The sequence below is a fragment of the Arvicanthis niloticus genome, chromosome 2 (genome assembly GCF_011762505.2).
Source record: "Arvicanthis niloticus isolate mArvNil1 chromosome 2, mArvNil1.pat.X, whole genome shotgun sequence".
NCBI classification, from domain to species: Eukaryota; Metazoa; Chordata; class Mammalia; order Rodentia; family Muridae; genus Arvicanthis; species Arvicanthis niloticus.
The window spans coordinates 144,000,258-144,014,729 of NC_047659.1; the positions used below are offsets into that span (position 1 = coordinate 144,000,258).

Here is a 14,472-nt window from a genome sequence, read left to right on the forward strand (position 1 = left end):
GTGAGCATCTGCCTCTGTCAAACTCTGGCAGACCCCTAAGGACACAGCTGTATCAGGCTCCTGTCAATATGCACTTCTTGACATCCACAGTCATGGAAAACATTGACACAACTGTCAAAGAAAATACAAAATGCAAAAAGTTCCTAACCCAAAACATCCAGGAAATACAGGACAGAATGAGAAGACCAAACCTAAGGATAATATGTATAGATGAGAGTGAAGATTCCCAACTTAAAGGGCCAGTAAATATCTTCAACAAAATTATAGAGGAAAACTTCCCCAACCTAAAGAATGAGATGTCCATAAACATACAAAAGCCTACAGAACGCCAAATAGACTAGACCAGAAAAGAAATACCTCCTGTCACATAATAACCAAAACATCAAATGCATAAAACAAAGAAAAAATACTAAAAGCAGCAAGGGAAAAAGTCAAGTAATATACAAAGGCAGACATATAAGAATTACACCAGACTTCTTACCAGAGACAATAAAAGCCAGAAGATCCTGGACTGATATCATATAGACCCTAAGAGAACACAAATGCCAGCCCAGACTACTATACTCAGCAGAACTCCCAATCACTATAGATGGAGAAACCAAGATATTCCATGACAAAACCAAATTTGCCCAGTATCTTCCCACAAACCCAGCACTGCAAAGGAGAATTGATGGAAAATGCCAGCAGAAGGAAGGAAACTACAACCTAGAAAAAACAAGGAAGTAATCTTCCAACAACACCAAAAGAAGATAGCTACACAAATATAATTCCACCTCTAATAATAATTTCTGAGTTTAAGCACAGCCTGGTCTACAGAGTGAGTTCCAGGACTATATATAGCCAGGGCTATAAAGAGAAACCCTGTCTCAAAAAACAAAGAAAAAAATACAAACAAAAAAAATGTATCCTTGAGTAATGACTGACATCCAAGTCATACTACGTAACAAATCACAACATCTGAAGGGAATTTGTAGCACTTGTGTTGTGACATCTCATGTGATCTCCTACCCCACCAAAGCCATATGCCAAATTAAATTTTTTAAGAAGTTGCTTTAGACATTGGGTTTTTAGCACAGCAACAGAGAATGCATTAATACACAGCCATAAATTGTGACACTTAAGAAATTTAATGTAATTAAAGAAAAATAAGATTACAATCTCAAACAAAATATAGAGGAACATAGCATTATACAGCTTGAATAGATTGTTGACACATTTTTTTCCTGAAAAATAATCTTGTGTGTTGGCTATAGATCTTACCAAATCCTTTAGAGTTATAAATGCACTTCAGTGTGGTGCCTTATGTTCTCAAAGGCTACTGTGACGGGCAAAGAATTTAAGACTGATTATACAGTGAATATATTACACTTGTACAAAGGAACATTAAATTGCAAAACGTTCCCACACTGACTTCAAATATAGGTTCTTCTGCAGTATGACTTTCTCATGGTATTTGAGAATATGGCTGCATGCAAATGATTTACCAATTGCTTATTCAGGGGATTCCTGTCCAGTATGTGTTATGCACTTGTGGATAACTGTGTTGTAAAAAGGCCTTATCACATTAATTTCATTGGTAGGGCTTCTCTACAAGATGGTTATTTTCTTATTTATTGAAAATGACTGATAGGCAAATATAGGGCATATTAGTAACTGGTTAACTTCCTCTGCTCCCTGACAGTGGCTGTGCAAGTCTACCAATTAGAACCAGCTGAGGATAGAATGCACATCATCACAAATGCATGGTTCTTGGGCAATTTGGGAACTGATTTAAAACAAGTAGCAATAGAACTAATCCAAAATATTTCACCAGTTTCTTCCAGCATCAGGAGGCAGGTAGCTGGATCAACACGTCATCTCAGCATCCCCACCAATAAATCTAGTCACAAGGGGGACATTCTGCAATATATGAATCTTACAAGGATTGTGGGAAGCGGCTCTGCTCTCGCCATTACAAGGTGGCACTTTGCATAGGCATTGCTTGAGAGAAAATATATGGAGTTGTATGCGCTGCGAGGTGTGGTTACCCAATCACCCCACCTTGCATCATTGAGAGTGGCCAATTAGTGACTTTGTGGCAGCTGCTGATAGGATCAAGGCAATGATTATCAGGGGCTGCAGGAGCTGGGGAAAGAGACAAAAGAAGAGAAGAGAAGGAGAGAGGGATAGCTGAATAAACAGGGATAGCTGAATAAACCGCTTGAAGAAGAACACGGTTGCCGTTGCCTTATTCCGCGGGTCGGACATGGGTAGCAATAAAGGATTTCAGTACTATTAAGATATTCCTATGGGCCCGGCACACACCTTTAATCCCAGCACTTGGGAGGCAGAGGCAGAGGCAGAGGCAGAGGCAGAGGCAGGCGGATTTCTGAGTTCGAGGCCAGCCTGGTCTACAGAGTGAGTTCCAGGACAGCCAGGGCTACACAGAGAAACCCTGTCTTAAAAAAAACAAAACAAAACAAAAAAGATATTTCTATGGATTGTGCAAAGTGCACTGTTCAGTTAAGGATGAATTTTTGATTCTGATTTGAGCAGGTACAAGAAAACTGTACTTTTAAGTTAATTTAATCAATAAGCAATTGTAATAAATCTTCACTCATGCCATAGGAATGATGGCATGTTGATCACAAGTGTTCCATAAACAACAATATGAATCGTCTACTTTTATCTGAAGGTTTGTCTACAGACTTTTTATGTCTAGGCTAGTTATAGGGCTGTTTCCATGTGGAGGAATCAGCAAATCATGACTCCTGCTTGTTTGATTTTCTGAAACTTTTTTTCCTTTAGCCAAGATTTTCAGAGGAGTTCTCCTGTAATATCTGATCCATATCACTCTGGAAGGGGTCCAAAGACTTTTCTTCTTCCCTACTAACACAATTATAGAGTCTCTCTCCCATAATAGCATGTCCTTGTTCCAGTAACACACAATCATCAAAGGTAGAGATCGATTCAATTAACAGCTCTTTCCTGTTCAAGTTTGCCCTATTTCAACCTCTATCCTAGAGGGGTTTTAATATCATAACCACCAAACTTATTTATGTATGCATACATAAATTCTGCCTTCCATGGAGATTAATATCTCTATGGATATATATCCTTTCCCTTTACGTAACTTGAACAAACATCTTTTCATATGTATTTAACTTCAATTAAATTTCCTTCTGCTTATGATATAAGCCAATTTCCAGGCTTTCAAAACATAACACCTGTTCTTTACCACCAAAGAACAAATCCATATGATTGTTTGAACTGTAAAACCCACATTCTATAACAGTTGATAACTGTCAACTACGTAAGCCCCTATCCCTAAACCCTGATTGTTGGAAAAAATCTACATGTAACTTGGCACAGAAATTTCTGGTGTTCTCTCCTTATTTTTATAATTTTCTTTTTTCTTATTCATTTATTGTTCAATCTTTTTTTTACAATTCATATTTTATACCCCTGCTTATCCACCCTCCAACTCTTCCTCATCTTACTCCTCCTCCCCCAGTTTTCAAGATGTTCCTATGCACAACCCCCACCCCACTAGTCCTCCCCACTCCCTGGGGCCCCAAGATTCTGGAAGGTCATGTGTATCTACTCTGACTGAGTCCAGACCCAGTAGTCTGCTCTGTTATCAGGTGGTTTATGCTACTTGGTTGGTGGCTCAGTGTGTGAGAGATCACAGGGGTACACGTTAGTTCAGACTGCTTGACTTCCTATATAGTCGCCCTCCTCCTAAACTTCTTCCAGGTTTTCCCTATTTCAACCTCACGAGTCACCAGTTTCTGTCCACTGATTGGGTGTAAATATCTGCATCTGACTCTTTCACCTGCTTATTGAGCCTCTTGGAAGTCAGTCATGACAGCCCTCTATTTGTAAGCACACTATAGCATCAGTAATAGTGTCAGACCTCGGGGCCACCCACTGACATGGACCTCAATTTGGGCATGTCACTGGACCTCCTTTTGCTCAGGCTCTTATCTGGTTTTGTTCCTGCAGTGCTTTCAGACATTAATAATTGTGGGTTAACCTTTTGGACTGCAGGATGCCAGCTCTGAAACATTCTGGCTCACCTGGGGGAAATGTGTGTGTTACAAGTCACACATTATGTTCCAAGTATGTCATGAACCAGCAGCAGCTTTGTTACCATAAACTCCTGTCACTTGCATTACCTGAGACTGAGTGGTGTTGGATCTGAGAGGACCCCACACCAGAAAGGCTCTACCACATCGTTTACACTCATAGACTTTCTCTCCATTATGAGTACTTTCATGATGATGAAGACAGTAAAAATGTACAAAGGCTTCCCCACACTGAATGCATTCATGGGATTTCTCTTTCATGCTGATGAAAACTTGGGAAATTTGAAAAGGCTTCACAATGTTAAATGTATTCATAAATTTCTACACAGTATGGATTGTCTCATGGTGATGAAGACTATAGAAGTGTGCAAAGGCTTCATCATATTGAAAACACTCAAGGATTTTTCTACATTATGGTTTCTTTTGTGCCTCTGAATATGACTGACATATGAAGGTTTTACCACATTGTTTACATTCATAGAGATTCTCACAGGTATGTCTTCTTTTACATATTTGAAGAGGATTGAAATATACAAAGGCTTTCTTTTGCTGATGACATTCACAGGGTTTCTCTTGAGTGTGTCTTCTTTTATTTACTTGGAAAGTACTGTACTTGCAACAGGTTAACCACACTGCTTATATTCATAAGGTTTCTCTTCAGTGTGTATCATTTGATGTACTAGGAGATGATTCTTTTGTGCAAAGGCTTTACCACTTTAGTTACGTCCAGAGGACTTCTCTCCAGTACATGTCCTTCTAAGTATTTGAAGATAATTGGGACATAGAAGAGCTTCAGAACATTGATGATATTCAGTGTTTCTCTCCAGTATATGGTCCTTTATATATTTGGGCGACACTGCTTTGTGAAAAGGTTTAAAACCACACTGCTCACATTCAAAAACTGCTCGCTTGTTTGTGTCCTTTTATGATTGTGATGACCACTGCTTTGTGAAAAACCTTTACCACATTGGATTCACTCAAAGGGTTTCTCTAAAATACGTGTTCTTCTATGTATATTAAGGCTACTGATTTGTGAAAAAGTTTGACCTGATTGGTTACATTAATCCATTTTCTCCCCTGTATGTATTCTTTTATGTATTTTAAGGTCACTGCTTCCTGCAAAGGCTTTACCACATTGGTCACATTCATAGGGTTTCTCTCCAGTATGTGTTCTTTTATGATATTTGAGAGCAGTGCCTCCTGCAAAGGCTTTACCACATTCGGTACATTCATAGGGTTTCTCCCCTGTATGTGTTCTTTTATGACATTGGAGACCACTGCTTGCTGCAAAGGTTTTACCACATTGGTTACATTCATAGGGTTTCTGTCCTGTATGTGTTTGTTTATGTTGTTTGAGATGACTGCTTTGTACAAAGGCTTTACCACACTGGTTACATTCATAGGGTTTCTCTCCAGTATGTGTTCTTTTATGTATTTGGAGTTCATTCCTTCCTGCAAAGGCTTTACCACATTGGTTACATTCATAGGGTTTCTCCCCTGTATGTGTTGTTTTATGATATTTGAGAGCAGCACCTCCTGTAAAGGCTTTACCACACTGGTTACATTCATAGGGTTTCTCTCCTGTATGTGTTCTTTTATGATATTTGAGACCACTGCTTCCTGCAAAGGCTTTACCACATTGGTTACATTCATAGGGTTTCTCTCCAGTATGGGTTCTTTTATGATATTTCAGAGCACTTCTTGCTATAAAGGCTTTACCACATTGGTTACATTCATAGGGTTTCTGTCCTGAATGTGCTTGTTTATGGCTTCGGAGATAACTGCTTCGTACAAAAGCTTTACCACATTCGTTACACTCAAAAGGTTTCTCTCCTGTATGTGTTCTTTCATGATTTTTGAGATCATTTCTTCGTACAAAGGCTTTGCCACATTGGTTACATTTATAGGGTCTCTCTCCATTATGAGTTCTTTCATGCCTTTGAGTATGACTCTGATATGCATAAGCTTTACCACAATGAGTAATCTCAGAGGGTTGCTCTCCAGTACCACTTATTTCATGCCTGCAAAGAAATTGGCAAATGTAAAAGCTTTCTCATATTAATTATACTGAGGAGTGTTTTTATCTGTATGAATTCATTTACAACTTGACTAAATTGTAAAGGGTAATCTGATTTTAACGTAATATCACTTTGTTAACATTCAAAGGTATTCTCCTTCATGGTTGGTTTGCATCTTTAAAAATGCATTAAATGGGAAGAGTATTGACTACCTGGCTCACATTAATAGCATCCTTTTTTTTTTTTTTTTTTTAAATAAGAGGTTATTCACATATCTTAAGAGAACAGGAAGAATTCAGAGCTTTTGCACACTGATTGCATTCACAAATTTTGCTATCACGTGAATAATACTGCACTGGTAATATAAACCACTGCTAACAGAAAAAAATGTCTACTTCCCTAATTCTCATAAAGGTTTTCAGCAGTTTGAGTTGGTAAATATCCTCAATAATATTGGGAAACTAATTATTTATAAACTTTTAGCACATTTAGAAATGTCTACTCAATGTGGGCAGTGCTATCTATCTTCTGATTGTTCTATAACAGAGAAAGGTATGTTGCTTCTTTCAATACTCTATGCTCAGATGCTTGTATCCGTCAAGACTTATGACATCCATATTTTAAAAAAGAACAACAAATGAAAGAGTTCCACATTACATTCACAGAGCTTGACTTTTCCCCTCATATTGACGTGGTACAGGGATTAAAGTTTCTCCACAAAACCATCCTTAAACTCATAAACTGTCCATCTCATTTAGCAATGTTATTACAAGTATATGACTAACAACAGATTTACTAAGGATTATTTGCTTATTATAAGGCTTTAGACATATACTTATCACCTAATAAATGTGTTTCCCTTTTGCAATAGCTAAGTGGTATGAGACTGAACAGACTGGCAGTTCTAGAGCATGGCTCTACTGAGCTTGATTCAAATAGTGACATATCTGTTAAGCCCTTCTTTCTGTATTTTTGAAATTAAAGGAACACCTTGCATATATAAACTGGATGTCTGCCATCGACATTCATGGTTTTGTGAAGTTTAATAATCATGTATAACTTAAAGCAGTGCATATTTTACCCTATTGCTTTTGTTTACAACTTGTATCACATATTAAACTTTAATCATAGGCATTATCTTATCACCTTGCACATGAAAATTACCTTCCATGTCTTCTAGAACTTTGAAAATGTTCACCAATAGAATAGTCTTCCCAAACGTAGCCTAAAATATGGTACCAGAGAAAGTAGGTTACATTATTGGAAAACAGGCAACATTTAAGTTATTGAGTTGCGGGAACTTTAGAACCATCTCTGATTCATTCACCTCATTCTTCCTCATTCTCAACTGAAACTACAAAAACAAGTAACAATAACAAAGAAACAGATGTGCCTACATTTTAAAAGTGAAAAAAAAAAATCACTGTATTACCTATAGCTGTGAGATTCCTATAGGTCTCCAACATCACATCTTTGTAGAGACTCTTCTGAGAAGGATCCAGCAAAGCCCACTCTTCAGGAGTGAAGTCCACATGCAAGTCATCAAAGGTCACTACATCCTAAAAGGTCCAGTATATATGTACATAAGAAAGCATGATTCCAACAACAGTGTGAATGTGTACTTCAAAATGAATAGTTGCTGACTTTCCTGCCACCCACATAGGACTTTTTAATACAATAAGCAAACAGTCTTTCACAGTTAAAAAGAAAACCCAAAAACTTAAGTAAATGTAGAAGCAAATAAGTGATCTCTGGGAACCTGATGCCTCTGTACTAAGATGTTGGTTATGGACCCATGGATTCTGCCAGACCTTCCTCACTTTATGTTCCCTGAGACCCAATACCCCAGGGTGCCCTTAGGACTGCAGTTTCTTCTCACCTGTCCAGGCCTCCTGTAGATACAAAAGACCATTTCTGTCTTCCCTTCCCTTCTTACCCCATCTCTGTGTCTGAGCTCTGAACTATGGGCAGAAATTCCCTAGTCAACTGCAGTCCAGTCCTCCAGAAGAGTAAGTAGTCTATCCAAAGACCCATCACACTATCTGTTACCCAAGACCAAATTCTCACAGTTGCCCAACCCTCTGTAGCACAATATAAGAAAAACCTTCCTCTGCCCATTTCCATGTGACCAGTTTTCAAGTTCTCTTCAAAACAACCGAGGGAACTACACCATAAAATGTGAACTTCACCAATGTTACCTGTGCTTGTACACAAATAAAGTAAAAACAGCACCCAACACACCTGAGAGACTTCTACATCTCAGAAGCTCCTTTTGTAACCAAGAACTGAATTTCTGTGTACCATGCCATTATTACTGGAGGTAATAGAATGTCTAAAGGAGTCTAGTTAATGTTTCTGAAGTATGATCCCTAACACCTCTTTTATTATTAATTTCTAAATTAGTTATAAAATGAGTCACACAAAACTGAATATAGAAGGTTCACAAATTCTAGAACTCAAACCTCCACTTTTGCAATGTCATCCTACTGCACACAAAAAGCAATGCCTATGTGTACACACTGGATAGTGACATTTAAGTTTCACACCTTGCCACTCAAAGGGCTACAGACCCTCCCTGGTAATCCACACTCAGGAAGGGTCAAAGGACAGGGGCCTCTGCTACTATCACTACATGGAGCAACAGAACCACACTCTGAACCATGGTCCCTCTTAGTACCAGTAGATCTGAGTTAAATACCTCAGCTGGCTTGTTCCTCCTGTCCTGGTGATAGAGATGGCCACAACCACCATGGCTCGTGGTCTCTTGCATAGCTTGTAACACATGCATCTGAGGTGAATCTTGTAAAGAACCTGTATGTTGAGAACTGCACTGCCCCACATCTGGGGGCCAAAATGTTGAGAACCACTCTGTCAATGTTGGAACGAGCACTGCCAAAAGCCTTGGGGGCTAAATTCTTAGAGCCCACACTGCCCCAAGCTGCTCTGGTCCACAGGTCCAGGTTTAGGAAGAGAGAAGGAGAGTGAAGACAGACGGGAGGAAGGGAGACCAGAGTGTGATTCCATCCTGTTTATTCTTCAGTCTCTCTTTCTCTCTCCAAGTCCCTAGTTTCCAGTCCCAAGTCTCGGGTCCTAATCCTACTTCCTTGTCCCTAGTTCCTAGTACCAAGTTGCTAGTTTTTTTTCTCAGTCACTAGTCTTTTTCCAAGTGCCTAGTTCCTAGTTGCTTTCTTCTGGTGTCGAGTCTGAAGTACTCTTCCAAGTGCAAGTGTCTAATAATTTCTTCTGTCAGCCTCTTGCGTTTTATATGTCTCACTTCTAAGCCAAGCCTTTAAGTCATGCCTTTAAGTCACACCTTTAAGTCTTATTTCTAAATTACACCTTTAAGTTACACCTTTAAGACTTACACACCGTAGGGAAAATCCTGGGTATCTAAAACAAGATGTTATCAGAGTATGCTCAGCTCTTCTAGGCTATTGTAAACAAGACTCTTGTCAGGGTATATGGCTCAAAATGGCTGCAAGGATAAGAGCCGCCTTGTGTCAGCTCCCCATACCTGTAAGCTACCTTCCACTTGTGGTCATGATTGATAAGCCTGCCTGAGTTCCTCATTACCTAGGAAAACTCAGCTGGGCATCAGGATAGTAAGTAGCAGATGCTCTACCTGGAGACCACAGAGCAAATGACTCAGAAGGCTGAAGTCATCGAAGCTCTGCTGTTCCACCCTAAATGCAGACATAGCCCTTGTCTTGGAAATTTGCATTTATTAAGATGTTCCAGTCTCCCAGAGCACTTATTTTCCTTGTTAAAGGCACAGGGTCCTTTCTTAGCATATTCAATTATACATGCAATGTCCAGTGCAGCCATCTCTGCTTCATACTGGGGAAGATCTGCAGCCAAACTGCAATCAAATTCATAGAGTAACAACAATTAAAAAGTTGCTATGAATTTTAAAGCTAGGAGTGGATAATAGGAGAGAAATGAAAAAAAGAAGAAATAAAAATTATAGGACATCACTGCTTCTAGATATGGTTGAGTAGAAATTTTAGTATACACAAAAGAGAGAACATAGGCAGACCCAGTTATATCTGGGACAATTTTAGAATTGACATGATATTGAACCTTGTGGAGAGGTAGGATGGGAGAATGAAGAGCCAGACCAAGAGACCTGAATGAAAAAGACCAGGCCCCAAATGGATGGATGGCATAGGGAATGACAGCTGGGAGATTGGCAGCCCTACTCCTGGCTAGAGGGTGAGGTATGTCATCAATATTCTGTAACAGGTAGGGACTGTGGTCTGTTGAGAGAACCCAGCCAGCCAGGTTTGCTTTGATTTGTTAAATGGGCCCCTCAGCTCCTTGTCCCAGAGCTTCAGACTTAACACCAGAGAGAAAGCAGAAGAAAGAAATGATGATTATACTCTCAAAGCTTATTTTTAAGAGTTAAAACACACTTTATGGTCCAGTATTTTTGAGAAACTAAACATACATACTAGAGTGCACCAAGTAGCACTCACATCTTTTCTCTTACACTGTGTCTGTTCACACAGGAATAATAACAATCCTGTTAGGCACAGCCACACCAGTTTGTCTAGATCTTCTTTTGTTTGAACTAGTGAAAATACAGAAATTTGGTTTCTAGATATAAGTTCTGTTCCTCATTTAGATTCCTCGTTATCCTGATCTGAGAAGTCAAGATGGCCAGTGTGGAATTTAACTCACTGTCTAAAATTGCTTACTTGACTGCCCATGGCGAATGACAACTACTGCAAAAGCAAAACAGCCTCACCTTCCTTCTTCCTCCTCCTTGTCTGTGCTGCAATTATTCCAGCTTCATCTGTGGTCACTGAACTCAGTTCTTATACAGGTCCCTCTTTATTTGTAATCCCCTCACCCCTAATCCGGGGAGGTTGGACAACACTCATTCCCTGGTGGTTTTGTCTCACTGATCAATCTGCAGCCAGACTGAAAGGAGTTGTAGGACTGTTTTCCAAGCACTGGGCAGCAGAGGCAGGTTCAGGTGTTCAAAGGAAGTCCTAACTGCATGGCATAAGGAGAGCCTGAGCTACAGGAGATGTTGCTCTAAACAGGCAGATAGAAAATCTCTTTAGAATAAGGAATGAAATTCTTAATTTCTTAATTAAATTAATGTTCTGGGAAACATTGGATAATCAAAACAAGTAAGAGATCAGAGCACCTATGAATAAAGAAAATGAAATTTAAAAACTAATAACAAAATTGAGTTTTTAAAAAGATAAATATAAATGAAAAACCATATTGGTATACTGACTTCAAAAAAGAGCAGACCCTTCCTGGTAGAGGTAATGGCATTAATAGGATAGTGACTGTCCTTGCCCCATGTGCAGTGTTAAGTGCTGAGATCTATAAGGTGACACACACAGCTACATCGAATGGCATGTGTTTTAAATTTTTGGACCAACTTAAATATGTCAGCTAGGATTGCTCATATCTATATAATACCAGTCCTAAAAAGAAACTTCATTATCCACTGGCTCAGGCTAAGCTACCCAAATGAAACACCCACCAATCTAGTTTAATTTAATTTTATGTAATATTAAATATACACTGTGAAATTATAAAATTATTCACCTTGCCTGAATCAGGTCCTACTCCAGAATTCTGACGCCTGCAGCTGACTCTCATAAACTTTAGTCTGTGATCCAGCTATTGCCTGCCCTGTGTCACCTGACAGTGAATAAACCATTCCTCCTGTTCTCATCTGAAAATGGAAGAAATGGACAGTTCATTATATGATTCAAATGAGCACATTTACAATGCTGTTGTGCTGCATTCTTTTAATTCAAGAATTTATGAATTTTCATGAAGCAAAAAGCAAGGTCATTGCCCTGGGGAGCAACAGACAGAGATCAAGGCCACCTGAGTCAACAGAGCTTGTCTTAGAAACATCTCTATAAAAGGAAGAAGATGCAGCTCTCCAGAATTAATATATCACCCCAGAAAGAAATCACTCCACATACAACATTAACATATCAATTAGGAACAATCTCCCTAAGGACAGCATGGAATCAGCTCTGACTAATGCTCAAAGAGGAGCCAACCAAAAACAGATTTTGGATACTGTCATCCATAAGTTTGTTTCCTGTTCAGGACTCAGGTTATTTTGAACAATTTCAATATGGACTAGAGACTGTCAGTCCTACTTGAGATTTACACAGCAAAGATCCCCAGAATCATTGATTAAGTGCACCAGAGACCTGAAATGGCAGGTCAGTTTTCTTTTCTTTTCAGTTTTTTGAGACAGGGTTTCTATGTATAGCAATGGCTGTCTTGGAACTCACTCTGTAGACCAGGCTGGCCTTGAACTCTGAAATCGGCCTGCCTCTGCCTCCCAAGTGCTGGGATTAAAGGCATGTGCCACCACTGCCAGGCTTGCAGGTCAGTTTTCAGTGATGGGCTCCTGAGTTGGAAGTGGAGATGAGAAAGATAGGAAATGTAGAAGGTAGAATGCACAGCAGCTGTGGTGGGGAGACCTTGCACAAGCTCTGTCCATGTCAAGTAAGCTTCTTAATAGTAGCATCTTGTGTGTTACTTACAGGGGAGAAAGGGAACGAGATGGAGACTTCTAGGAAGGCAGCAGTGACTATCATACACTGGGACAAACTCAGGAGAAGTGGAATAAAACAACTCTGCACAAGGGAATCCATTACTGACCAAGCCCACAGTGGACTTGGGACTGATACCCATATCACCCTATGCTGGAAAGAGTTGGAAGCTCAGGATCTGAAGCTTCTCCTCCCCAAACACCCTGGTTGCAAAGCATCCAACCTCTGCCAACCCTAACTCTGGCTTAGGAGAAAGAGCACTGCTTTCTATTCAATACCCCAGGTCCTTAGGTAAAGCTCCTGAAGCTTAAGGCTCCAGGCTGTTAAGGGGCTAGAATTTAGGAAGGAGATATGCAATTCTCCATACATTAGGATCAAGACTTATTTGACTGGACCAGCCCAGATCATACAGTGTTGTCCTTTTCAAAGAGATGTCACCAGGTGTAGTCCTGCCCTTGTGGCAAAACTATGCTGTTCCCAAGAAAAGTGGATCTTCATGGCATACCAGGCCTTAATGTTGGCTGTGACCCTGTAATGCCTCATTGAGCAGCTTGTCAGGGGCCTGTTCTTTGATATTACCATCAGCCTAATGGCTGACTGTAAATCAGATTTGTCCCCTTTGTTAAGGTTTGAGGACAAATGTCTGGACAATCCTGGTAAGCAAACATGTATACTACAATACTGATTTTTAACAGGACTGCATTTTTAGCATGCTACATACTTGTCAGGTGTTTTACAGGAATTCCTCCTACCTCAGATAAATTCTACTTACTGAGCTGGGCATTGGTGGTTCACTGCTTTAATCCCAGCACCTGGGAAGCAGAGGCTGGCAGATTTCTGAGTTCAAGGACAGCCTGGTCTACAGAATGTGTTCCAGGGCAGCCAGGGCTACACAGAGAAACCCCGTCTCGAAAAACAAAATAAAACAAAACAAAACAAAAATCTACTTAGTGTGACTTACTATTTCCTAAATGTTGGTAATTCCTTTTATCATCAGTTCTACACTTGTACATCACAGCTCAATATTGGAGTGATACCCAACACACGAGATTTCTTTTTACAGCCTTCACAATACCAACTCCAAGTGGAACTTACACGTACACTTCATTGCTAAGAGCAGAACTAGGAGAAGAAACTGGAGAAACCAGGGCTCTCAGGTTTGGCATCATGCCGAGTATATTTCTACACACAAGCCACTGCTGCCCAGTTTTGTGCAGATGCTCCCATAACAAAGTTATTCAGAGGCCACAGCCGGGTACAAGGAGAGACCACAAAGGACCTCACAGGAGGCTGCAAGTGTCTGGCTGCTGTTTACCATCCAGACACCGGGAAGACCCACGACACATGCGTACTTTCCTAAGCCGCTTCCGCCTCCCGGTCGTGGGAGATGAGCTTGCACTTACCATGTCTGCAGTTCTGAGCTTGCCGAGCTCCGCTCACAGCACCCAGCAGAGTCACCCAGAAGGTTTCACCCAGAAACACTCAAGCCGGCTGAGTTACAGGAAGAAACTCGCAGGTTTGTTACCCGGAAGTGCCGCCTCCTCTTCTGACCGGCAGGTTCATGTGCAGGTTCTGATTGGCTAGCGACACTTGAGTGACATAATCACCACACTTCGGGTTAGAGTCTCTTAAAGAGACACAGCATAGTGGGTCCAGCTTTGGCCAATTGTTTTTCCAGATCTACAGATTTGAAGTTCAGAAGCACAAGTGCCTCTCCTCCAATAGCTTATTTGTCCTCCCATCAAGCTCCTGGGACAAAGTAAGAGTTCACAACCCTGCTTCTCAACTGCCTGCTTCTACCCATGTGGGCAGTCACACTGTGTTCATTGCTTTGCAAATTTGGAG

The 14,472-nt window shown here is 40.3% G+C and overlaps 1 protein-coding gene across 1 annotated transcript; it reads right to left on the reverse strand.

The window, feature by feature from the left end:
- Positions 1-1,104: 1,104 nt before the first annotated feature.
- On the reverse strand, positions 1,105-14,169 carry LOC117703661 (uncharacterized). The gene is made up of 4 exons (XM_034495435.2): positions 14,031-14,169; positions 7,518-7,644; positions 7,250-7,310; positions 1,105-6,088 (listed from the first exon to the last, which is right to left on the reverse strand). The coding sequence occupies exons 1-4, from the start codon at positions 14,031-14,033 to the stop codon at positions 5,128-5,130; spliced, it is 1,152 nt and encodes a 383-aa protein (XP_034351326.1). The 5' UTR covers positions 14,034-14,169; the 3' UTR covers positions 1,105-5,127.
- Positions 14,170-14,472: the final 303 nt, after the last annotated feature.

Coding starts and splice junctions, on each gene's coding strand:
- LOC117703661 (XM_034495435.2), bottom strand. Junction 7,311..7,517: donor TAGGAATCTCACAGCTATAG/GTAATACAGTGA, acceptor ACCATATTTTAG/GCTACGTTTGGGAAGACTAT. Junction 6,089..7,249: donor AGTTCTAGAAGACATGGAAG/GTAATTTTCATG, acceptor ATTTCTTTGCAG/GCATGAAATAAGTGGTACTG.